General features: G+C 37.5%; 1 protein-coding gene and 1 long non-coding RNA gene across 2 annotated transcripts; both read right to left on the bottom strand.

Annotated features, from left to right (window-relative positions):
• Positions 1-262: 262 nt before the first annotated feature.
• LOC140139147 (alcohol dehydrogenase [acceptor]-like) lies at positions 263-13,917 on the bottom strand. Its single transcript, XM_072160928.1, has 9 exons — positions 13,909-13,917; positions 13,114-13,230; positions 12,816-12,908; positions 7,253-7,312; positions 5,748-5,848; positions 4,232-4,424; positions 1,733-1,785; positions 865-1,032; positions 263-398 (listed from the first exon to the last, which is right to left on the bottom strand). Exons 1-9 carry the CDS (start codon positions 13,915-13,917, stop codon positions 263-265), a joined length of 930 nt encoding a protein of 309 aa, XP_072017029.1.
• A 742-nt stretch (positions 13,918-14,659) lies between these two features.
• On the bottom strand, positions 14,660-25,278 carry LOC140140028 (uncharacterized). The gene is made up of 3 exons (XR_011857200.1): positions 25,239-25,278; positions 14,958-15,004; positions 14,660-14,788 (listed from the first exon to the last, which is right to left on the bottom strand). It is a non-coding gene; the product is annotated as an uncharacterized lncRNA (long non-coding RNA).
• Between the last annotated feature and the right edge of the window lie 395 nt (positions 25,279-25,673).

The raw sequence follows: 25,673 nt of genomic DNA, 5'->3' as shown, positions 1-25,673 counted from the left end.
CTAAAATTCTGACAACTAGACAGAAAATGTCGTACTGGGCAGGTCGGCAACCAATCATTGCGCGCCTTTGCCCTGACGTCAGATGCGATTTAGTCGTTTTATCTCTGTCTTTCATCATAGTGCCCTTTAGTAAACTTCACAGGACTATTTGGAATATCATGACCCGTAATGTTTACAATGAAACAATTTAAGTTATGAAAAATAGACAAATATCATTTAAAACTGGTCATGTCTTTGATGCCAATCGATCCAAATAATTCCACTATTCCTGGCGCCCAATCTTGATCAGATCTGCACCCTTTTCGCCAATCATTATAGCAGGCGCATTGGTGTTCCCAGATGTCACGTTGGGCATGATGGAAGCGTCTATAACTCGAAGACCTTGGATCCCAAGAACCCTATTGAACAACCAACAAAACAAAAATATATAAACAAGACACGACAAATAATCGAAAAAACTCATCATTCTCAACATTATAAAAGTGTTTTAGGTCTTATGCTAAAAAAAAAAAGAAAAACAAAGTCCATCCGTTAACAACAGCAGCTTTTGCTACTAACACGTTGCTGGGATACAAGATCAATTTGGTTTATATAAGAAGTGTCCTACAGAACATTTGACACAAATCAACATTTTTGAATCAACAAGAGATTCTTTTGTAATGGAATAAAATACTGAAGACTCGAAGATAATACGTCTTTGATCCCATATCGGAGAGCTATAATAGATTTAGTAAGAAAGGGAACAAAATGCTGAAGACGTAAGATGTTGCGATAATACGTCTTCGATCCCATCCATGTATACACTGGGAGCTTTAATGTACTGCACAGTAAATATGTGTTACTCGCAGTCAGTTGTTAATATACCTAAGCTGAGGGTCCACCACCGCCGTCTTGTCTTCGGTCGCTCCCATCTTACATGTGCTCGTGGGATGGTATACCGTTTGGGCATAATGTCGGACAACCTGCTCCAGATGCTCATCAGACCACTCATCATGTGTACTATCTGGCATCTTCATGCAATGGAACTGACATCTATTAAAATGCAGAGAAACGTGATATGAGCACAATAGGCACCGCATGCTGACAAATATCACAAACAGACAAATAGACCGTCCGCGTACACACGCACCCCTTTGTTGCATTTTGTATCGACTATAGAGGGCGATACAGTGCGAATTAGTAGCCTTGTTCAAAGCTCTCATGTTTTCCTCCCTCATGTTCAGCACTTGAACCAAGATATTACTACTTTCGGGCTCACCAAGTCGATGAGAGCTGCTAACTGAGACTACTTATGACCATGCGTATGTTGAACGACTGAATTCGGGTTGATTCTACGAGCCCGTAGTAAATTGACCTTTGAGGGTCACTAGAATGTACCCTCGTTAGATCGGCGAATCGCGTAATGTACGTATTGTACTTACTTGATAATTATAGGGACGGTTTATATTTATCTGGTATTCGTAGTTTTGCGGAAATAGTGACGAATCGTGATCTTCATTTGCCAAGTTTTTTACAATAAACAAAATGAGAAAATGAAGGGAGCACTGATAATGGGTGAAGAGGATAAGCGACCACCCCTACAAAGTTTTAATCTAATTAGGAGGGGCCTTGTGTTGTATTTTGAGGTGACAGTCTTGACCATAAATTATCATTTTGAAACTGATGGATACCAATCTTTCATTTTTAAACTGTTATATATACATGTTCAACAGGCAAAGGTATAAGTACTTACTCAAATGATGCCATGGCCTTAGTTTCAGTGACTCTTTTAGCAAAGCGGATTCCCTGTTTCAAACAATGTTACAAAGAATAACCAGTGTGATGTACTGTTCTTTCAATGAAAACGGTTGGGTAGAGACAGACAGACACCCACACAGACAGACAGACAGACAGCAAGCACAAAAAGAAATTTTAGTTGAACCAGATTGAGCAAGTCTTCTTCTTCATGTTCTTAAGGGTATACGAGGTATTGTTGGTCGAAGCAGCCAAAACAAAATCGATTTTCATTATCTGAATCAATATATTATTGAAAAAAACCACTTTGATGTTTTGCAAAAGTTCATTCTACAATTCATATACTTTGAAAACTTGCTTAATTTATTGTTGTTAATGAGTTATGTACGTTTTACAAAAGTGTTGTTGTTTCAGCCCTCTTTACATCATATAACTCAAGAACCACAGGACCTACAAAAGTATTATCTGTGATATTTGAATTCTATGAATTGAGCAATGCTAAAGCTCACTACCATTCGCAACTATGCTATGAACTACATTTTTTCTGCTGCTTCGACCAACAATACATCGTATACCCTTAAGCAACTGCAAGCGTTTTGTATTTTCATTTTTAATACACACGCACCCCCACCCCGGATATCCAACATCACACCCCTATACACTACGCATACACCTCTTCACACCCCCCCCCCCCCATGTAGTACCAACCTACCAGTCAAACACAACCCCTCTCTATACCCATACGATACGGTTTATACCCACACAAGAAAACTACTACTTAAAGCCATATTATAACATTTGCTGAGGAAGACGCCTTCACTGATTTTTTAAAATTCATTTTTTTACACGATTAAATTGTACTTTATTAAAACAATATACCCTGTAAAAATCAAGACTCTAGGTGCTGTAGTTTTGTCAAAATCCGTGATTTTGAATAAAACGCCGGAATCCGCGCTTTATTATTACGATGGAATTATTAGTCGAACGCATACACGATGTTCATAACACACAGTACGTACACAGCGTGCGGGACGGTGATATACACAACAAAGGGTCGTACTACAATATGACCGAAGGAGTGGTACGTATTGGCGACATGTGCGCTGGTAGTAAATTCCTAACATTTTATGGCAAAGAAATGCTAAATTTGACTGTAACTTGTCCTGGTCAGCTCATGTTGATTATATGTGTAAGAATGTTTCAAAAAGAAAGTCTGGTATTATACGGCGTGTAAAACACTTTCTTCCATTCCATACCACTGTAATGTTATCAAATGCCCTTGTTCTTCCTCACCTTGACTATGGATTTTAAATGGAAGCACAGTTTGGTCAAATTTTTCAATTGAATTTCATAACAAATTACAGGTTCTTCATAATAATTTGGCCAGAACAATACTTTCTGCAGATATTAGAGCACCAATAAATGAATTGATGGAAACACTTCAGTGGCTTAAACTAGATAATAGATGGCATAATCAATTATTATTGCTCATTTTTAAATGCTTAAGGAACTTAAGTCCATCATACTTATCTTCTCAATTTAACTTTGTACATGATATCCATAACCACCAAACTAGAAATCATAGTACAAATACATTGATTGTGCCAAAATTTAAATCAAATTCAGGGCTACGTACATTTCATGTGAGAACAGCCTATGCATGGAATAATTTATCTCCGGTAGTTAGAGCAGAGTTGGAGAATATTTCAATAGGCCAATTCAAATCAAAAGTTTACCAAGCTCCTGTTTGAAAAGTTTATCCTTGAGTACATTGTAATTTTCATTAAATTTCATTATTATCACATAACTTTTTTGTTGTATTTCTAGTAACTTGATACCTTTTTGGTTTTTTTAATTGTACATCTTGTGTAAATTTTAATTATGATGTTTGTATATATTATAATGTACTTTGTATGAGGGCCTGCTTGGAAAGCAGTGCTTGTCACTGAAGCTGTTTTACCCTCAATAAAGAAAGATTTCTATCTATCCATCTATCTATCTAATCTATTTTGTTTGAAAATGTTATAATATGGCTTTAACCAATTAAAACATGCAGAATAGCTCAGAATGCAGGCCCTATATATTGGCCTAATGATAGTAAATTGGTTGGGGGGGTATGTGATGATTTAGCAGTAGGTCTTTATTTGAAGAGCTCATTTCCAAACCGTGTTAAGTCCACAACCACAAGTTTCTCATTTACAATCACAATAATACTTTGACAAGTTTGACATTAGCAACAAAGCGGTGTACCATCAACAAGCCATTATTTTCCACAACAATGTTGGTTAATAATATGCAGACTATTGTTCTCATTTGGGAATCAAAGACCTCAGACAGTATTGCTAATGTGCGTTCATCCACTGCTTGCTCTGTAATGGTGCATCCAACTGAAATTATAATTCATACAGCATCACAATATAAAGCAATATCGCACTGGTAAATCAGCAACATGGGTTTGTGGACTTAAACACGTTTTGGAAATAAGCTCTTCATTTACCTCTATGAGTGCCTTGACATCATACGGGTCGTCCAAGTAGTTAGGGTTTATGATTGGTGGATCCAGAGGATCTTTACTTCTCAGTTTCACTTCTCCAATACTCTTTGGATGCAGTAAACATACAAATAATGAAAATCCTACTTTGCGCATGCGTTCTTCACTGGTATTGTCGTAGTTCTTGAGCGGGAAGAATCTGTGCAAAATATTTTGAAAGTGTCATATTAAAGAAAACAGAATGGGAAAAGAACAAGAAAGAAGATGAAAATGGAAAGTAGTTTTTCTTCTTTACCAGTGTGCTTCGACTATATTATAAATACGTATTTATAAATACGCACGTGACCACCTCCGCGCTGCCATAACAGCTTGTAGACAGTAAGTCTCGAAGTGACCTTCTACATAGCGGTGGTCTTCCTGTACATTTGAATGTAAAGGCGGTAGGCTAAACAACGCCAGACTGTGTAGCAAAATTATCTATTTTGTTCAACTTTGTGATTATATTGTAAACGTTTCCGTCGATAAATATTTTTCCGTCGGCAAATACTTTCAAAATGTTGTTTTTGATAACATATTACAAATTCGGAATCCCCATGTGTAATAACTATCATCAAATAAAAAGAGTTTCTATCCTTTTCAATGGCATGATGATTTGGTCACGCTTGTTGGTCTTGGTATGTCGTGACCACGGGTCACGTGCGTACGTGCGTATTTATAAATGCGTATTTATAAATATAGTCGAAGGTAGCTGTTTACGCATTCCTCCATTTGTTCGGCTTGCTTTGTTCGACACAATAATCACCTCTTGAAGCAATCAAAAGTAAGGATGCGTTCGTGTCAATGGGCGGATAAATAAAGGTCTCTAATCTTGACATCGATGGGTGTCTACCATTTGTATTATTTCCACGGTCCCAAACAAACAAACAAACAAACAAACAAACAAACAAACAAGCAAGCAAACGAGTTATGGTAGTAAAATTTTTTAGATTTTTCTTTTTTTCTTCTAAAATGATAATATGCAATCATTATGAAAGTTCCCAATACATTTGGACGCGAAAAACATTGGGAATTTGCAAAGAAACAACATCATAAACTTCACCTCTATCACACGAAACATCTCACATGATTTGGATTAGGACAGCGAGTGCGGCCTCAGAGTTAGTCTCCTACGCGGCCAGTTTGGTTACGCTCCCTCCACATGTGGAGGGAGCGTAACCAAGCTAGTTTTGTACGAGACTACGGTTTGCGATCGTGGCCGACATAAAGTCATAATCTAAAAAATTATGACTTTATGTCGGACCAACAGAAAATCGTCCCGTTTTACTACAAATATAGGACGAATTTGACAGTTTGCTCATAGATTTAAGTTAGAACATGTGTAAGTATTACAAATATGCCAAAAAATCGGTTTTGAAAAAAATAAAGGTAAATTCTGAAAAACGATCGTACATTATGACTTTAAACAATTTTAAAATTCGATTTACGAAATGTTATGTTACTGACTGACGTATATACAACTTACTTTGGATCATTGTACACGTGAGCGGACTGAGCGGATGTGACAGGTCCCGATGGGTAGAACTCACCGAGGAAATGCACTATTTGGATGTCCGGGGCCTCCGACTGTTGACCAATAATAAAAAAATTGTGATATCATAATTATCATCTCATCATTTCATTGTAGGAAAACATTTTTTTTCATAACCTCATCACGCAGGCCTTCGTACGCTGTAGGAGTATCCGCGATAATAGACAATTAGACTAGTCAATTTATATTTATGCTAGACAAAATTGGAACATCATTGTTTTTTTGTTGTAAGTAGGCTATCTCTAAAAGACATCCCCAATAACATAATCAAAAAGGGAGAAAAAAAGAAATAGGGGAAAAATGCTAATTTGCATCATATCATCACAAAAAGTATAGTTTGACCGATCTTACAGTTCTTGAGTTATAGGCATTAAGGTCCAATTTCAAATTTTGGTCTCCACCATTGTCCACAGGGGTACAAAAAATTCAAAAATGCTCTAATGTTGATCAAAGTGTTCTCAAATCAAATTGTTCCACTTTAACAACATTTTAAACAAGGAATTATCATATTTTATTAAGTCAAGATTCAATGGGCTTTGACTATATTTAAAATTCATCAAATTTCAATCAAATAACCGGCCTCAATTTAATGAAGCCGCCACCTCTGGTCCCACTCAAATCTGGTATAAATATTTACAAAACAAACTAAACAGAATTTACTCAAAGCGAAATGGATACATGGGCCCCAACATCAATGACCCTACTCAAGCTGCAGTAGTCAACATACTAGTACACCCAGGCTGAAGTCCTGTAAGTATATAGTCAACTATATAATCATGCAGCTCACCCCTAAATTGTGGTAAATTATAACCACAAAGGGTCAGTATTTGACCACAATTTTGGGTGTAAGATTATAATTATAGTTGATTACTTACAGGGTCAATTTGACCACGCTCTTTTAACAGTGCGCACTGGGAACTGCTGCGGCCTGAGTGGAACCAGTTTGTGTTGGAACGCATTACCAATAGTAAGTAACGGTACTGTATAATTTGTTTGGCAAATAGCCACCATTCATTTGGAGAATAAAGGTATTGTTTCTAGCCGCTGTCGTGCATCTATCGTCGACGCGTCTCATATAACACGGGCGACAGCATTGTTAGGCCTATAAGTAAAACAACGAGGCGACTCATTCTTAAACATTTTCAAATAAAACATTAATCATACGTAGGCCTATACCAAATTGTAATCAAATTAAATCCTACATTTTACAAGGAATTACCTGGGGCCAAGAATCGATCAGTCCCGTTGTTGCTATGCACCTCAGATTGGTTCAAATATCGCTTACGAGTATCGTGTCGACTCGCACACACTGAAATATGTTCTATCGTGTCATATCACACGGCTAAGAACCTACTAGCTTTGAGCTGGGCCAGAGTGGGGCGGCCACAGTATAGTGTGAGGTCAGTTTATGCTCTCATACTTTAATATACAGGACTCACCTCCTCCAACCCTGTTTTAATTAACGCTACACCTTCTGTAGCATTTGTCCCTGTGGCGAACTAAAACAATAAAAGCATGATAATTGTATTAATGTTTTATTGGCTAAAATCATCATGTTTGATCAAGAAAATGAACCAAATTTAGGCCTATGACCATTTAAAATGACAGCAGATTTCCCTTTCAAGTTGAAATTTTCAAGCTTTTGTCGTTTGAGTTAAAAAACAAACATAACAGTGTGAAATGCATGGGGGGGGGGGGGAGGCCTCCCAAAAATTACGAATGGAGGGGGACTCGAAAATGCAAGTGACCAATAGAGCGGAGCGTAATACGGCGCAGAATCCATTTTGGCTCGCATCGGGCCCCCTTTGTCCGGCCAGAGCATCCCTCTGAAATTCCTGAGTTTGAGTCTTTTTGAATGGCACCGGAGAACTCGGGCTCCTTGCATACACGTCATAGTACATATTTTGTTACACATGTTGACTATTTGATATCGCCAGAAGACCAACTGAGTTGGATCAGATTGGAAAAGACACTTTAATAACAGAGTTGCATAATTTTGAATTGAACTTGGGTAGGCTATACAGGGATCCCAGACAGCCCCGGGGGGCCACTTGTATTTCAAGGTGGACACCATGCTCGTGTAAAAAAAACAAGTAAAAAGGGTTGTTTTTCAGCATTGGGCAAGTACAGCGCTGTACCTGTTTAGGGTGTCAAAAACGCCCAAAATCGGGAAAAAGGGTATACTTTTCCAAGCAAAATACTTGCTTAGGCCTTTTTAGGGTACCAAAGTTTAATGGCAAAATAAAAAAGGGTGAAATAGGCTATGTTTGGCTTCTATCAGAACAAATCGTAGGGTAAAACATTAAGAAACATCAAACTACTTATATTAAACAAGAACTTGAACCTGAATTTTTACTTTCTTAGTGTTAAAAAAATGGCAAAATACTTGTTTAGGGTATGTTTTGCATGCGCTGAGTAATACTCGTTTAGGGTGCGTTTCGAGAGTCCATACATGAGCATGGTGTCCATCACGTAATGTAAGTGGCCCCCCCCGGGCAGACAGCAGAACAGTATTCTATGGCTGCTACTGGCCTATAAATGTTTTAAAAGTTGTGTATTGTGTCTTCAGTACAAGAGCTGAGCTTGTGTCCCAGGATAGTGCTCAAGTGGTAATGGGGAATCAGAGAGGTTTTGATGATTGCTGATTCTATATGTTCGTCACAAAATGAAGCCCCAAAATAAGAATTATGCGAAGAGCAAAACTGCGCTATTCCATTTAAAATCCACACCACCCCTGTGGAAGATTTTGGAAATATCTTCCACATGGGGTGTATGAATTTCAAATGAAATGATCACATTAGGCATCTCTATTTAAGCTCTTACACCCTCTGAGAGTTGTATCTTCCACAGAGGGAGGATTGGTTTCTAATGGAGTTGCCTAATGTGTTTATTCCATGAAATTCATACCTTCTGTGGTAGATACTTCCTAAATCTTCCACAGGGGTAGTGTGGATTTTAACTGGAATAGCACATTGCAAGGTGCGTGCACTAAATTTGACACCTTACCTAGGCCTACTCAATATCAATATCTGGCTTTTGGATTGATGCTTTAAATATGGTTCAGGATACGGATTGGAATGAAGTTCACAATAATAATCTTTCTTGCAGTATTGAAACTCAACTTTTTACTTTAAAAGTGTTTCACATAGCAATTTGCACAAACAAGTTCCTCCATAAAATTGGTAGCATTGATTCCTCATTTTGTGGTTTTTGTAATAATTCTGAGGAATCCTTGTTGCATTTATTTTGTGATTGTGATAAAATCAAATGCTTGTGGAACAGTCTGACCCAATTTATTGAAAGAAAAACTGGTGATAATATTGTAATTTCTAACACTAGAAATGTTTGGGATGAGTGTCTATGACTCTGAGCACAGAATTGTAATCAACTTTCTTGTGTTATGTTTGAAGTTTTATATTCTTAGATGTAATTTCAAAAGCTTTTATGAACTTTGTGAGAATGAAATTAAAAATATTGTACAGAATATAGGATTGCCGAAGGTAAAGGTAAATTGGGCAAACATTTCAAGAAATTTACGTTTGACCTTAATGAGGATTGAGGTCACTTTGCCTTCCAATCTGTTTTTATTTGCATTTCCTCTTTTTTTAAAAACTTTTTTTTTCTCATTCTGCACCTGATGAAAATAACATGGGAATCTTGTCCTTTTGTCTGTGTCATTGTTGTTTTGTGTTGCTTGCGTTCGTTTGGTTTTGTCCTTTTTGGTGTTTTATTTCATAAAATCAGCCATCTTTTGTATTGTATTATTTGTTAATAAATCATAGACAGTAACACACCATGGCTGTCGAAAGATAAAAAAAATATCTCGCGTTTGTGTAATATATATAGGGGAGTTGGAAGGGTACGTTTGTTATATACTCACATATTCATCTGTGTTAACTTCAGTTCCTTCCTTGACCGATACCGTGACTTTTATATTCAAATGATCCTATATTTGACCATAGAAAAAAGAAAGACATTGCAGCAATAGAGATTGAGGTGGAGAATCCCCGAATATGTTAAAGTTGCATTACGACTATTACAAAACAGATATATACAGCGTGTGGTATTAAACTACATACGAAAAGAGACTAAAAATGTACCAAAATAATTACTTTGCTTTACACGCAGCATAGGCGACGCAAGGTGTGGTAAGATTTCATTGCTTTATTAGGGTGTGGCAAGATTTCATTGCTTTATTAGGGTGTGGTAAGATTTCATTGCTTTATTAGGGTGTGGTAAGATTTCATTGCTTTATTAGGGTGTGGTAATATTATTACGTTGCTTTATATGCAGCAAATGAGACACAGACTATGGTAAGATTATGTAGGGAAGAGTGGGGTAAGTTGAGCCAGGGGGTAAGTTGAGCCACCCCCTCTAGAAAGAAAAGTAAAAACTTATCTTACTTTGCAGTTCCACTTATTTGTATATGACATAACAGAGGCTTCTCAAGTGTAATATGGAATAACTTGCACATAGGGTAAGAAAGCTGAATTAGAAAGTTCATTTTTCGCACTTTTGTTGAACCTTTGGCAAAAACCAATTTTTTTCATGTTTCACCCAAAAAGAAAAAGGCTAAAATGATAGCATTCTGGGTATTGAGGATGTGATATATGAATACTATTGTAGAAAACTATTTACAACTGTAACAAGTTTTAGTCAGGTGGGAGGCTTGGTTGTTGACTAAAAGGGTCACATGGGGTAAGTTGGGCCACAGGCCATGGGGCAAGTTGAGCATAGGAAAAACCTGCAGAAATTTCCCCAGTTTTTTTATTCAAAGTAAAATCTTGTCAGAAATTACTCGTATGCAATATTTAGATCAAACTACTTCTATATCAAACTATTTTTCGAAATAAATACCTGAAAACAGCAATTAAAAAAAGGCAAAATTGAATTTCACAGCTATGGCATATACTGTGCATTTCTATGGTGGCTCAACTTGCCCCCGCGACTGGCTCAACTTACCCCACCGTTGGGGTAAGTTGAGCCAATTTGCAAATGATTTTTGGCGTCTCACTGTGTGAAAGTGCAAAATATTGATTACAATTTTGTGGTATCATAACCAAGTAAACATACATATGTTTCATTTGTAACACTGCATTTGGGTCCTGCTTTATTTATTTGAGCGTAGTGAAAGTAAATGTAAAAAGTGGCTCAACTTACCCCACTCCCCTAACATTGATTTACGTGCAACAAAGGAGACCCAGGGTGTGGTAAGATTACATTGCTTTATGTGCAGCAAAGGAGACCCAGGGTGTGGTAAGATTACATTGCTTTGTGTGCAACAAAGGAGACCCAGGGTGTGGTAAGATTACATTGCTTTGTATGCAACAAAGGAGACCCAGGGTGTGGTAAGATTACATTGCTTTGTGTGCAACAAAGGAGATCCAGGGTGTAGTAAGATTACATTGCTTTGTATGCAGCAAAGGAGATCCAGGGTGGGGTAAGATTACATTGCTTTGTGTGCAACAAAGGAGACCCAGGGTGTGGTAAGATTACATTGCTTTGTGTGCAGCAAAGGAGATCCAGGGTGTGGTAAGATTACATTGCTTTGTGTGCAGCAAAGGAGATCCAGGGTGTGGTAAGATTACATTGCTTTGTGTGCAGCAAAGGAGACACAGGGTGTGGTAAGATTACATTGCTTTGTGTGCAGCAAAGGAGACCCAGGGTGTGGTAAGATTACATTGCTTTACGTGCAACAAAGGAGATCCAGGGTGTGGTAAGATTACATTGCTTTGTGTGCAGCAAAGGAGACACAGGGTGTAGTAAGATTACATTGCTTTGTGTGCAGCAAAGGAGAACCAGGGTGTGGTAAGATTACATTGCATTGTGTGCAACAAAGGAGACCCAGGGTGTGGTAAGATTACATTGCTTTGTGTGCAACAAAGAAGACCCAGGGTGGGGTAAGATTACATTGCTTTATGTGCAGCAAAGGAGACCCAGGGTGTGGTAAGATTACATTGCTTTACGTGCAACAAAGGAGATCCAGGGTGTGGTAAGATTACATTGCTTTGTGTGCAACAAAGGAGACCCAGGGTGTGGTAAGATTACATTGCTTTGTGTGCAGCAAAGGAGACCCAGGGTGTGGTAAGATTACATTGCTTTGTGTGCAGCAAAGGAGATCCATGGTGTGGTAAGATTACATTGCTTTGTGTGCAGCAAAGGAGACCCAGGGTGTGGTAAGATTACATTGCTTTGTGTGCAACAAAGGAGACCCAGGGTGTGGTAAGATTACATTGCTTTGTGTGCAGCAAAGGAGATCCATGGTGTGGTAAGATTACATTGCTTTGTGTGCAGCAAAGGAGACCCAGGGTGTGGTAAGATTACATTGCTTTGTGTGCAGCAAAGGAGACCCAGGGTTTGGTAAGATTACATTGCAGCAAAGGAGATCCAGGGTGTGGTACGATTACATGCTTTGTGTGCAACAAAGGAGACCCAGGGTGTGGTAAGATTACATTGCTTTGTGTGCAGCAAAGGAGATCCATGGTGTGGTAAGATTACATTGCTTTGCGTGCAGCAAAAGATTAAATTGCTTTGAGTGCAACAAATAAGACGCAGCTATGGTATGATAAGATTAAATTGCTTTATATGTGGCAAAGGAGATCCAGGGTTTGGTAAGATTACATTGCTTTGTGTGCAACAAAGGAGACCCATGGTACAGTACGACAGTAAGATTACATTGCTTTGTGTGCAGCAAAGGAGACACAGGTTTTACATCGCTTTATGTGCAATAAAAGAGATATGGGGTGTGAAAAAATTTCATTGGTTATGTGCGACAAAAAAGGTGTGGCAAGATTACATTGGTTTATGTCCGGGTTTATGTGCCGTAAAGAAGACGCTAGATCTGGTAAGATTAGGGTGCTAATCCTAGTAAACAGTTACTGTAACCTTAAATCTTACTCTAGTAATTATAATCTTACCCTTTCAGGTGGTAGTAGTTATTCAAACTGATTGCTCATTTGTAATATTTCTATTTTCACTCTTATCTGTGTATATAATAGTCACCTGTAAGTTCTTTCCAACAGGTAGATCAGCGATGCAGTCAATCCCAATTTCTCTCAGGTGATCCTTAGGACCAATTCCAGACAACATCAGAATCTATCAACAAAATTATGTAAAAAAGAACTAGATGACAGTGACCGTTGCGTTCATGATTCTCACTTTCTGTTCACCATACATTCCAAAGGAAATTCTAGATAATTTTGGTAGATATTTAGTGGCGTTGTCATTAGTTTTGTGGGCCTCGAAACTCGGGTAAACCGCGTCTTATACGCATCAAATTACGGTAAGATAGTATACTTACCTGTGGTGAATTGACAGCGCCCCCTGAGACGATTGCCTCTTTATTCACTTTAACAAACTTGTCGCCATCTTTGGTACGAAAAGAAACACCAACGACTTTCTTGTCTTCAATGTTAACCTGGTTAAAAATCAAATATTATGTGTCAATTTACTATTTTCCTTCTGTGTCAAGGAAGCTTGGAATACAGACATACAGAAGAATTATTTTTGGAACAACGTGAGTTCACAAGGGATACGCAAGTTTGGTTTGGGTAGGGGCGTGAAGCTGAGAATTTGAAAGGGGACCCATCAATATACCAATTTTTCTTAGAGGGTGAATGAAATTCAAATGGAATGGCCTAATGTGCTTATTCCATCTGAAGTTCATACTCCCATATGAGATACGTAATAGAAGAAAGGATGGAAGAGAAGAGACAAAGAGGAAGAAGAAAATGGGAATGTTTGATGAACTAAAGGACAGACGATCGTTTGTGGAGCTAAAGCGATGAACTGAATACAGAGGAAAATAGAGAAGGCCTATAATATCCCGGAGCCGCGGATTCGCCTAAGGCACAATTCAATACGTAAGCAAATCTAGTAGTCCGGCTCCCAAACTCAATTTTGCCACAGAAGCTTGTTTTGGTGTCCATAGTTTTGCTTTTGATGGATATTGCTTCTCAAGACCACCAGCTTCAAAAATAAGTTTACTGGACCTCGGTCAGCATTGAGCATTTTGAGATATGGCGGGTCAAAGCTCACACAGAGGTCAAATTTCAAACTGCTCAAATGCTGTTGAAAAGTTCCTCAAATTAAATACTCTTTTCATGCCGATCCAGAAAAAGTATACTTTTACTTACCTGTGACAAACCCTTCTGGAGGTATAAGCAAAAAGGTCAAAGGTCACGATCTGATCTCCACAGGGGTCAAAACCTAAAAAATGCTCCGATTGTCACCCAAATAGTCTCAAATTGTTCATCATAGAAAATCCATGCAGAAAAATAATAGTTTGTATTGTGTATTATGTTTCCTTATATGGGTAACCATGGTAACATAGTATGATACAATCGACATTGACCTTTGTCACCACGTTACCATAGTAACGAATCATCCTAGCTATGGCACACTATTCTGTTTTTTAATTGTTTATAGAAGATGAAAAATTTGAGACTATTTTCATACAAATCGGGGCATTTTTCAGGTTTTGACCTCTGTGGAGGTCAAATGATGACCTTTGACCTTTCTGCTGATAACTCCAGTAGGGAATGTCTCAGGTAGGTAAAAGTAGCCTATACTTTTTCTGGATCGTCATGACAGAAGAATAATTTGGAGAACTTCTCAACAGCATTTGAGTAGTTTGAATTTTGACCTCTGTGTGAACTTTGACCCGCTATATCTCAAAATGCTCATTGCTGACAGAGTCCAGTAAACTTATTGTTGAGGTTGGTGGTCTTGAGAAGCAATATCCATCAAAAACAAAACTATTGACACCAAAACAACGTCATACCCACTGGCAGCTGGACTATATAGCTACATTTAGCAAATAACCAATCTCTGCAATTTCTTCCTACCTTAGTGACCATCGCATTACATAATACCGTGAGGTTACTCCTCCCCATAGCAGGATGGACGTAAGTGCGTGCTACGCTTGTTCGTTTACCATCCTCATCTATAGTCGTTGGGAAATCCCCGAACCCAATCTAAAAGAAAGTATCAACAACATAACAATCCCGGATAACAATGGTTTATGGTAATGTATGAGGGTGTTTGCGCTTAAGATTTTGGAATTGAACATTCATTAAGTAGGCCTACATTCAAAGTTTTTTTAATGTAAAAAGAAAAATATTAATGTCTTTGTTATATACTCACAATGTCCCCACTGTTCACGTCCACTCGCTTAAATCCAAGTTCAACACCTATTATGTTTAGAGAATAAAGGTATTGGTTTTAGCCACTGGAGTGCATCTGTCGTCTCATATAACACGGGCGACATCATTATTTTCAGTAAATTACGCCAAAAATAATGATGTCGCCCGTGTTATATGAGACGATAGATGCACGACAGCGGCTAAAAACAATACTTTTATTCTCATTCTTAAACACTTCAATTCAAATAGAAATATCATAAGTAATTTTAATCAAATTAAATCCTACATTTTACAAGGAACTACCTAGGGCTTAAAATCGATCAGTCCCGTTGTCGCTATGCGCCTCCGATTGGTTCCAATAGCGAGCACGCTTATCGCGTTGATGCACACGCGCCGACCCGTGTGATATCGTGTCATATCACACGGGTAAGAACCAATGAGTTTGCAGGAACGTTCTCAAGTGTTTAAGGGAGGTGTAATGAGCGTGAACCTGGTTTGGATGCAGAGGGAGTGTGCCTGTAACAGACACAGCCACCAGAAAAGGACCAGCTCAGATCGCGCGCCAAATAAGTTTGCAGTCCAGAAATTTCATTTTTTCTCAGCCTTGCAAAAAATAGGCAGAGGTGGGAATCGAACCCGGGACCTCGGTGTTGTAAAACCTACTACGTTACCACTGAGCCAACTGACAATCAGCTATGAGAAGTTTGATAGTAATCCTTGATATTGCTGAATAGAATAAATCAATACTGATAGGTCTATTTATATAATGTACGATGTTATTCAAATTGGCCTATAAACTAGGAATATAATGTGAAATGACTATCAATCGATCAATCAATCAAGTTGTCAAGTTATCAACAATCAATAATAAACCGACGTAGGCCTATCATGGAATATTACTAACTAGGCCTACTAACTAATATACCAAATAAATAAAATAAATAAATAAGTCAGTAAATAAATAAATAGGCATTGGCCTAAATAAATAAATAAATACATAATGCAGAATGCAGTTAGTATTTTAGTTGCAAAATTCCAAACATTCTATTCACACATTCTATTATAATTTTCTGCTATACACGCAAAGGACCTGTGCCTTTAATATGTCCGCGCCTAATCAATAATGAGTCTTTCACCATGCTCACACACCATGTTAAACTATTGTATCCCTGCAAGTATTATCATGAAGCAATTCCTGGAGAGAGCAATACCTCATTTGCATGTGACGCTTTCTTATTTAAATTAGCCATTGTGTTATTGCTTAATATTCATATGTTATGGGGAGCACTTTACACCACCAGGTTGGGCAAGTCATGAATAATTTAGCGTTGTGAAGCCAAATAAACTTATTATTTCCCAGGCTTGAAAAAATTACAGGCAGAGGTGGGAATCGATCTCGGTACCTCCTGGTTAAAAAGCACAGTGCAAGACCACTATGCCAGCTAAATATCTGTTGTGAGACGTGTAACATTAAATCAGTAATAAAAGAAGTAGATTCTTATTTTGGGCTCAAATTGTAGAAAAAGGAAATATTTGTCTCTGCTCTAAAGAAAATAAAAATTGAGAGCTTTAAACAAAATGTTACGGCTCTATTGAAAAAAAAAAAAGATTGATATCAAAATAACTTTAAATTCATTTCACGAGGCGGCATTGTCACAGACGAACACTGTATAGGCTAAAAACTAGATCATCACCACTAGACGACGTCGTAGCACAGTGGTAGAGCAACAGACTGGTGATGCAATGATTGTTGGTTCGAGTCCTCCTGTCTGCGATGTTTGTTTTTGTGAATGCAATGCTACGATACCATTTGTTCAAATTTTTCTTATTTATTTATTTATTTATTTATTTATTTATTTATTTGTTTATTTATGTAAATAATTATGCATGTATTTATTTTGTTTAATCACTCACTCACACTCTTTAGAAAAAGGGGCTCTTGGTCGATCAGTTCATTTATTCATTGTTTGATGGTTTGATATGATATGTCTATTGATCGAAATTGAATATCATATAATTTAGGTCGGTTCATAGTGAATATTCGAAGGCGAATATTCGGCTTCGAATACGTTTTGGGCGTCAAAATATATGCGGCTTCGAATATAAAACTATGAACCGGAGAAAGATATATTTCTACAATTCACAGCGTTGCCCTACTGTTAACAAGTATTGCCCGTTGACCAAGGTAAGCAAAATTTAGAGAATTTCATTAACGAAGTAAATAAAATCATAATAGGTAAACTCCATTGAACTATTGTCATGATTTAATGTCTATATAAATGGGTCTAAATAGGAGCAGTGGCGTAACCAGTGGGGGCCGGGGGATGCAAGCTGCCCCCCGGAAAAAAAAACCTGGAAGAGTCAAAAATTGGGAAGGGAAAAGGGGAAAGAGAAAAAAGGGAAGGGAAGAGAAAGGGAAAGAAGAGAAAAAGGGAAGGAGAAAGAAAAATGGGAAAGAAAGAGGGAAGAAAGGGAAAAGAAGAAAAGAAAAAGAGGGAAGAAAAGGGGAAGGAGAAGAGAAAGGGAAGGGACTCAAGGGAGAAGAGAAAAGGAAAGAAAGAGAGAAGAAGATCTATAGGCCTACTACTTTCATTGTGAAATTTGTACTCTGAAACACTGATATTTTCTAATATGCCAAAAACCAGGAGCTTCATGGCGCTCAGCCCCTTGACCCCCGCCTGGGCTTTGCCCTGGACCCCCGTAGTAGACCCCACCGACTCCACCCGTTTAACGCTTTTCAGGGGCATTTACGACCTGCCTGTAACAGGCGCGGAGGTTGACCCATACCTTCTTGTATGTTTCAACTGCAAAGCAAATCAAGAAATTAATGAGTCAATAGATATAAATAAATAAAAAATAAATAAATAAGTCAATAAATAAATAATTAAATAAATAATTAAATAAATAAATAAATAAATAAATAAATAAATAAATAAATAAATAAATAAATAAATAAATAAATATAAATAAATAAATAAATATATCAATATCATAAGATATGATTGAAGCGACGACAAATATGACAGCCTTCACAAGTGTTATATATGAGACCACCCACGGTGACCAACCAAATATATATCTGTCGAGTTCAACAAAATTCAACTCCTGCAAATATATTTCAGGTGAATACTTTTTCATTGGCTGATATCCACTTGAGATCGGTATCATCAAAGTAGTATTGCTCTCATTTCATGATTCATTGAGCAATCCATTTTGGCATTTGACCGAAATACGCGTCAAAAGATAAAAGGTCTCGTTCCGAACTTGTGTAGGCCTACATTGCTAGGGCCTAAATGTGTTTTAATGCCTGATTCACAAATTATAGAAATAAACAAGAATTTATTTTAAAAGAACACGCAATGATATGGTACCAACGCTCGTGGTTTTGGTTGTTCTGCATAGTTTATGAAGATATTCATTGCAAAGCGCTATATATCCATTCCTACATATTACTTATTTTGCCCTCTTAATTATTAATTATAATTATGAATTTGACTGATAACAACGCATTACATCTTTATTCCGCCCAAAATAACATCGTTTATAGGTGCCAAAAACGTCAAGAATTCCGCTAGTGCGGAAAAGATGACAAAAATGGGTGAACCTCCATGGCAAATGCATTTTATATCAATAACCAATGATTTACCACCCCAGACCCTCACACATCCTCTGCCAGGGACAGATGCATATGGGGACCTAGAACTGGGGCCAAACATTATTTATGTAAAACCGGGGTGGAGGCATAAATCTGAATTTGGAGTTAGACTTTTTTTCTGCATCAGTCGATTTAAATGGAGCTACGTTAGTATGGAAACATTCACTTGTACATTTAGGTTATGTTTGTAAGCCTAAATATCATATTATTTGCATAAAACATTACTTACCATCACTACAGCAAAATTTTCAATTGATCGTCGGCTTTTCCTCCCAGCTACATACACTTTAAGAAAATATCATTAGATTTATAATATTTACTTCGAGGACTGTTATATATCAATATTATGTGAAAAATATCAAATTTTAATAATTTGTCATGAAATTTGTATTATATCGTGAATTTCAAAAAATGAAAATTATTTGATATCAGAAAGACATTCTTCGTATTCATAATGTAATTCGATATGTCTGATGTGCTCTCATGTCCCACAAAAATACTGTCGAAACGCTCAAAACGCTCATTCCAGATGCCTTTATTTTCATTGGGGATTTTTGAAATCATCGTTCGTTGAACGATATTCAGGTGACCTCGAGCCTTTCATATAAATCAATAGTATCTCGCTATCAGTTGCGCGATATTTAATCCGATTCAACTCGGCGTGTCAACATATTTTATTCGTTGCCGAATACTTTTTGTGACGTCAAAATATATACGGCAACGAATAAAATATGATGACACGCCGAGTTGAACCGGATTAAATATCGCGCAACTGATAGTGAGATACTATTGATTTATATGAAAGGCTCGAGGTCACCTGAATATCGTTCAACGAACGATGATTTCAAAAAAACCCAATGAAAATTAAGGCATCTGGAATGAGCGTTTTGAGCGTTTCGACAGTATTTTTGTGGGACATGAGAGCACATCAGACATATCGAATTACATTATGAATACGAAGAATGTCTTTCTGATATCAAATAATTTTCATTTTTTGAAATTCACGATATAATACAAATTTCATGACAAATTATTTCACATATTTTTCACATATTGATTATATAACAGTCCTCGAAGTAAATATTATAAATCTAATGATATTTTCTTAAAGTGTATGTAGCTGGGAGGAAAAGCCGACGATCAATTGAACATTTTGCCCTTTCATATTGAAGATATGGATTTTTTTTTTTCCCAAAAGACGTAATTTTTTTTGGTGTTTTGACATGCTCTCAAGACTGCAAACCCGATTCTGCCATTTTTTAATTCGCGGACCTATTTTCTCAATAATGATAAAAATGCGACTTTTTTGGTGACTCAAATTTATGTATAGGCTTTCCACTTTTATTTAAGCTATAATTCGCCACTCTTTCTGATTAATAAGTCTAAAGCCTCAAATAGTTTCTGTATTTTACCGGAACTCATTAGGGTTACACAAATGGCGCATTGATTTAGTGGTGTGCCCCTTATTAGTGCAGTACAAGCATACCCATTTTTATATGATATGAAAATAAAGGAAAATGCCTGGCAGGCAATAGCATTCCAATGCTGTAGTGATGGTAAGTAATGTTTTATGCAAATAATATGATATTTAGGCTTACAAACATAACCTAAATGTACAAGTGAATGTTTCCATACTAACGTAGCTCCATTTAAATCGACTGATGCAGAAAAAAGTCTAACTCCAAATTCAGATTTATGCCTCCACCCCGGTTTTACATAAATAATGTTTGGCCCCAGTTCTAGGTCCCCATATGCATCTGTCCCTGGCAGAGGATGTGTGAGGGTCTGGGGGGTGGTAAATCATTGGTTATTGATGTAAAATGCATTTGCCATGGAGGTTCACCCATTTTTGTCATCTTTTCCGCACTAGCGGAATTCTTGACGTTTTTGGCACCTATAAACGATGTTATTTTGGGCGGAATAAAGATGTAATGCGTTGTTATCAGTCAAATTCATAATTATAATTAATAATTAAGAGGGCAAAAGTAATATGTAGGAATGGATATATAGCGCTTTGCAATGAATATCTTCATAAACTATGCAGAACAACCAAAACCACGAGCGTTGGTACCATATCATTGCGTGTTCTTTTAAAATAAATTCTTGTTTATTTCTATAATTTGTGAATCAGGCATTAAAACACATTTAGGCCCTAGCAATGTAGGCCTACACAAGTTCGGAACGAGACCTTTTATCTTTTGACGCGTATTTCGGTCAAATGCCAAAATTGATTGCTCAATGAATCATGAAATGAGAGCAATACTACTTTGATGATACCGATCTCAAGTGGATATCAGCCAATGAAAAAGTATTCACCTGAAATATATTTGTAGGAGTTGAATTTTGTTGAACTCGACAGATATATATTTGGTTGGTCACCGTGGGTGGTCTCATATATAACACTTGTGAGGGCTGTCATATTTGTCGTCGCTTCAATCATATCTTATGATATTGATATATTTATTTATTTATTTATATTTATTTATTTATTTATTTATTTATTTATTTATTTATTTATTTATTTATTTATTTATTTATTTATATATTCATTTAATTATTTATGTATTTATTGACTTATTTATTTATTTTTTATTTATTTATATCTATTGACTCATTAATTTCTTGATTTGCTTTGCAGTTGAAACATACAAGAAGGTATGGGTCAACCTCCGCGCCTGTTACAGGCAGGTCGTAAATGCCCCGAAAAGCGTTAAACGGGTGGAGTCGGTCTAACGGGGGCAAAGCCCAGGCGGGGGTCAAGGGGGCTGAACGCCATGAAGCTCCTGGTTTTTGGCATATTAGAAAATATCAGTGTTTCAGAGTACAAATTTCACAATGAAAGTAGTAGGCCTATAGATCTTCTTCTCTCTTTCTTTCCCTTTTCTCTTCCCCCTTTTCTTCCCTCTTTTCTTCCCTCTTTTTTCTTTTCTTCTTTCCCCTTTCTCTTCCCTCTTTCTTTCTCTTTTTTCTTTTTTCCCTTCCCCTTTTTCTCTTCTTTCCCTTTCTTCCCTTCCTCTTTTCTCTCTTTCCCCTTTTCCCTTCCCAATTTTTGACTCTTCCAGGGTTTTTTTCCGGGGGGCAGCTTGCATCCCCCCGGCCCCCACTGGTTACGCCACTGCTCCTATTTAGACCCATTTATATAGACATTAAATCATGACAATAGTTCAATGGAGTTTACCTATTATGATTTTATTTACTTCGTTAAGGAAATTCTCTAAATTTTGCTTACCTTGGTCAACGGGCAATACTTGTTAACAGTATGGCAACGCTGTGAATTGTAGAAATATATCTTTCTCCGGTTCATAGTTTTATATTCGAAGCCGCATATATTTTGACGCCCAAAACGTATTCGAAGCCGAATATTCGCCTTCGAATATTCACTATGAACCGACCCTCAGTTGCGCGATATTTAATCCGGTTCAACTCGGCGTGTCATCATATTTTATTCGTTGCCGTATATATTTTGACGTCACAAAAAGTATTCGAAGCCGAATATTCGCCTTCGAATATTCACTTTGAACCAGCCTTTATTCATATTCATTGTTTGTGAATTAAAATTAACTGATTGATTGATTTGTTGAGCCGGTGCAAGTGAGTGCGTGAAATGTTAGAGGTGAGTTACTTGAACAAGCCTTAATAATTATCATTCATAAATAAATAAATAAATAGATAAATAAATAAATAAATCGCTTTCCCCCTCTCAGCCTGCCAAAAATATTGTGACCACCCCCTGTTGGACATTCAAATTGGGATCCCAAATAATGATTAAATACATCAGATTTGTAGATGTAGGCCTACAGTAAAAAAACTTTTTTTTTAAACTAAACCGATATTTTACTCATTATTGACCATGGTAGGCGAAACCGTCAATTGTGATTAAAGAATTTTTGTTCAAAACAAAATTTCCATATCATAAGCGTTTCCGGACCTTTACTATTATCCTCCCCCTCACCCGGGGTACTCACGTACAAGGTTTTCCACGAAAAATCCTTAGACATGGGTCTCCCTTTTAGATTTTCCGTGCTATGTGTGAAAAACATGCCAGAAAACATGTTGCTTTTACTATTTTCAAGCTCAAATCCTTAGATATGGGTCCTTACTTTCCTGACAATCCTTAGATATGGGAAGGGGGCCTACCTATTTTCGGTAAAATCGTGACCCTTAGAAATGGTTATGGGTTCGGAAGCTCGGGCCGCACATCTCCATCGAAAAATAATCCAAGTACCCGCCCCCCTGGTTATCCTAAGCCTTTTAAAGCGTTTTAAGGCCAAAATCGCACCCCTCTCACCCCAATTTTACTCACAGCCCCTGATAATCTGCTAAATTATTCAATTGTTTTTTCGATGGGCCTAAACTCCTGTAATATGCATGCACATATTAAATACAGCAAGCTACATTCAAATTATACATGCACGATGCAAGTGCTATTCCAGAAACGCTGCACGTCAGTGACATCACTTAATTAATATTACTACCGGTAGTGAATAGCAAGCTTCAGGCGGCATAGGACACGCAACACGGACGTACGAGGCTGGCGAAGATACAGGGCTGACAGCCCCATTCACAATACACGGTTAGCGATTATAAATGGACAATTAACATACTTGCAGTGGGGTACTTTGCAGAACCCCAACGGTTTTAGAGTAAGATAATTTTGCTTTGACACCACATAACAAATTTAGAATTGTTTGTGAAGATTTCATGATTATGTGTTAATCCAATGGCGACGTCAAAAATAGCGATATCGCATCCACCATCATCTGGCAAGCTTCGAAGGTTGAAAGTGCGCCCGCTTTACTACCTGAGAGCAATCCGGTAGTGGCGTTTCAATTTATTACGTGTTGGGAAACCCACAAGATCAAATAGAACGGTGAGTGATGATTATTTACTTGTTTTTAAAAACAAACTTCTTAAGCTAGTAATAAACTACGTTCACGGTCGACAACTATAGTTTGAATGATATTTATTATCACACGAGGAAATAAAAACAAACGAATATGGCGCCTCACGTGCTTCAGGTCAGGTTTTTTTATCGCTAAATCGCTGGCTGAATATCGTATCAAATTCAAGTGATACACTACCGTCGTATTATTGACACCAATTCCTAATTTCGACATTACTATTGCGAAAGGTTATTCCATTATCAAATTAGTAGACTTTCTGTAAAAACAAATCACTGGTGCCTGATGGGAAATACTAGTGCGCCATCACCGGATTGCTCCCTGCTCTGCTAGCTGGCGCACTTTCAAGCTTGCTACTCGCATTGAACAGGCAGAGTTCGCAAAACTAACGGCGTCGTTATTTGCCAACCCTAAAAGGGATCGAAATTATTTATTCATAACCGATCGATAACTGGCCTCATTTTCTAACTAGCAAACCAGCGGGATTTGTCATAGGTTTGCGTTGATAATAGAACAACCGTGAAGTTAGTGTCACCCCCTTGGTATTATCTACTGACAAAGTCCTAACAATGAATGAAATGGATGCTATAACGTACCCAATCAAGCGAACATATCAAGGTCATATCAGGGCGTTATACAAAGAATGGTCAAAGGTCAACGTTTCCAAAGAAGTATAGTAATAGATGTAGACACAAGCTTTCGTGCGGGAAACATAAACACATAGTCGTCAGTCGTGTGGTGTTTATGAGATTTGATACGGCGCTGAAGTCTATTGGCTGTCCCAAAATCAGTACCAGACCCGGTTTCCAGACGGCAATGTGTGTGTTGTTACAAGGAACGCAAACTCATTTTATCAATGAGTGAACCACATAGAGGAATACGACATCTATCGTGAGCCAATCTGCATTCTGTTGCCTGCAAAAGCCGACGATCAGGTAAAAATTCTAAAAGCAGCGTGACTAGATATTTGCGTTAATTTCATGATACGTGTAAAACGCATTGAAAACGCCAAATTGCAGTCATAAAATATATAATATTAGTAAATCACCCAATCGAATGTTAACGTAGGTATGTGGAAAAGAACTGCAATAACAATAACAAACTATGTGCCCAAAGAGTTGTCTTTGGCATGTCGCTTTTTGAAATATGACCAAAAATATCAAATTTTGGAAAAACGCCCCAAAATTTAAAACAAACACGAACCTTCCAAAATAAATATATTTTTTCACGTCATTTAAAATAAATATATATTAGCACTCGGCGGCCCAGTCACTACCTGCCGCTGTGATTTGGGGTAACTCATTGCTTCCCCTCTCCAGATACCGGAACTTCAAGGTCGCTCATACCCCAGCCCTTAAGAATGCAAAATAACAGTATAGCTCTCTTATAAATCGGTTTGACGTGTTTGATATATCATGTAAATAACCATGGTCTACCCAATAATATTATGACTGGTATTATAACTTATAACTTATAATATACACCAATCCGAGAAGCGTTTACTGTATCTGGCCCTTTATTGACGGAACCACAGATGTACCAGTGCGGGAGATTTTGAATTAAAATTTGTTCAATCAATTCATGATCGTGTATTGAAAATCAGGGTTGTGTACAATTCTGAATAGCACACTAACAAGTAATTGGTGGAACCCCCGACCTTGGGACACCGCAGTTTTACGTCGGGGACACCGCAGTAGTGGCCTAGTCGGATTGGTGTAGAGTGTACCTGCATCAACAAAAGCGTCACTTAGTGGAGTTCCTCGATGCTTTATCGTCAGTGGACCGCCAGTGTTGTGGAACTTTGAACCGACGAGTTTTGGACTATTGACAGAGCATTCACATGTTAAGAAAAAGATAAATTAAAATAAGAATAAAACATTTCTTTTTTGTTATTGAGCAACTCTGTTAGCTGGTTATATTTTAATACCCACACACAATTGTCAAAAACCTGCTATGTCTAATTAAATCAGAAATGACTGAGCGGGCCACAGCGTCATCATCCCTATATCTTCGTGTCAAAAATTGCCGTGATAGTACGGCGAATCCTCTCGTTTTTCAATAGCTACGAATGGCGATTTTGTTCGAGATAGGCCGAGCGACTCAGGCTAAGCATAGTACGACTATCATATGAGATACCACCAAGTTCTATTCTACACATTAT

The sequence above is a fragment of the Amphiura filiformis genome, chromosome 18 (genome assembly GCF_039555335.1).
Source record: "Amphiura filiformis chromosome 18, Afil_fr2py, whole genome shotgun sequence".
Classification (NCBI taxonomy): domain Eukaryota; kingdom Metazoa; phylum Echinodermata; class Ophiuroidea; order Amphilepidida; family Amphiuridae; genus Amphiura; species Amphiura filiformis.
Note: the sequence above shows the minus strand (reverse complement) of the source record. Positions and strands in the feature narration are given on the sequence as shown.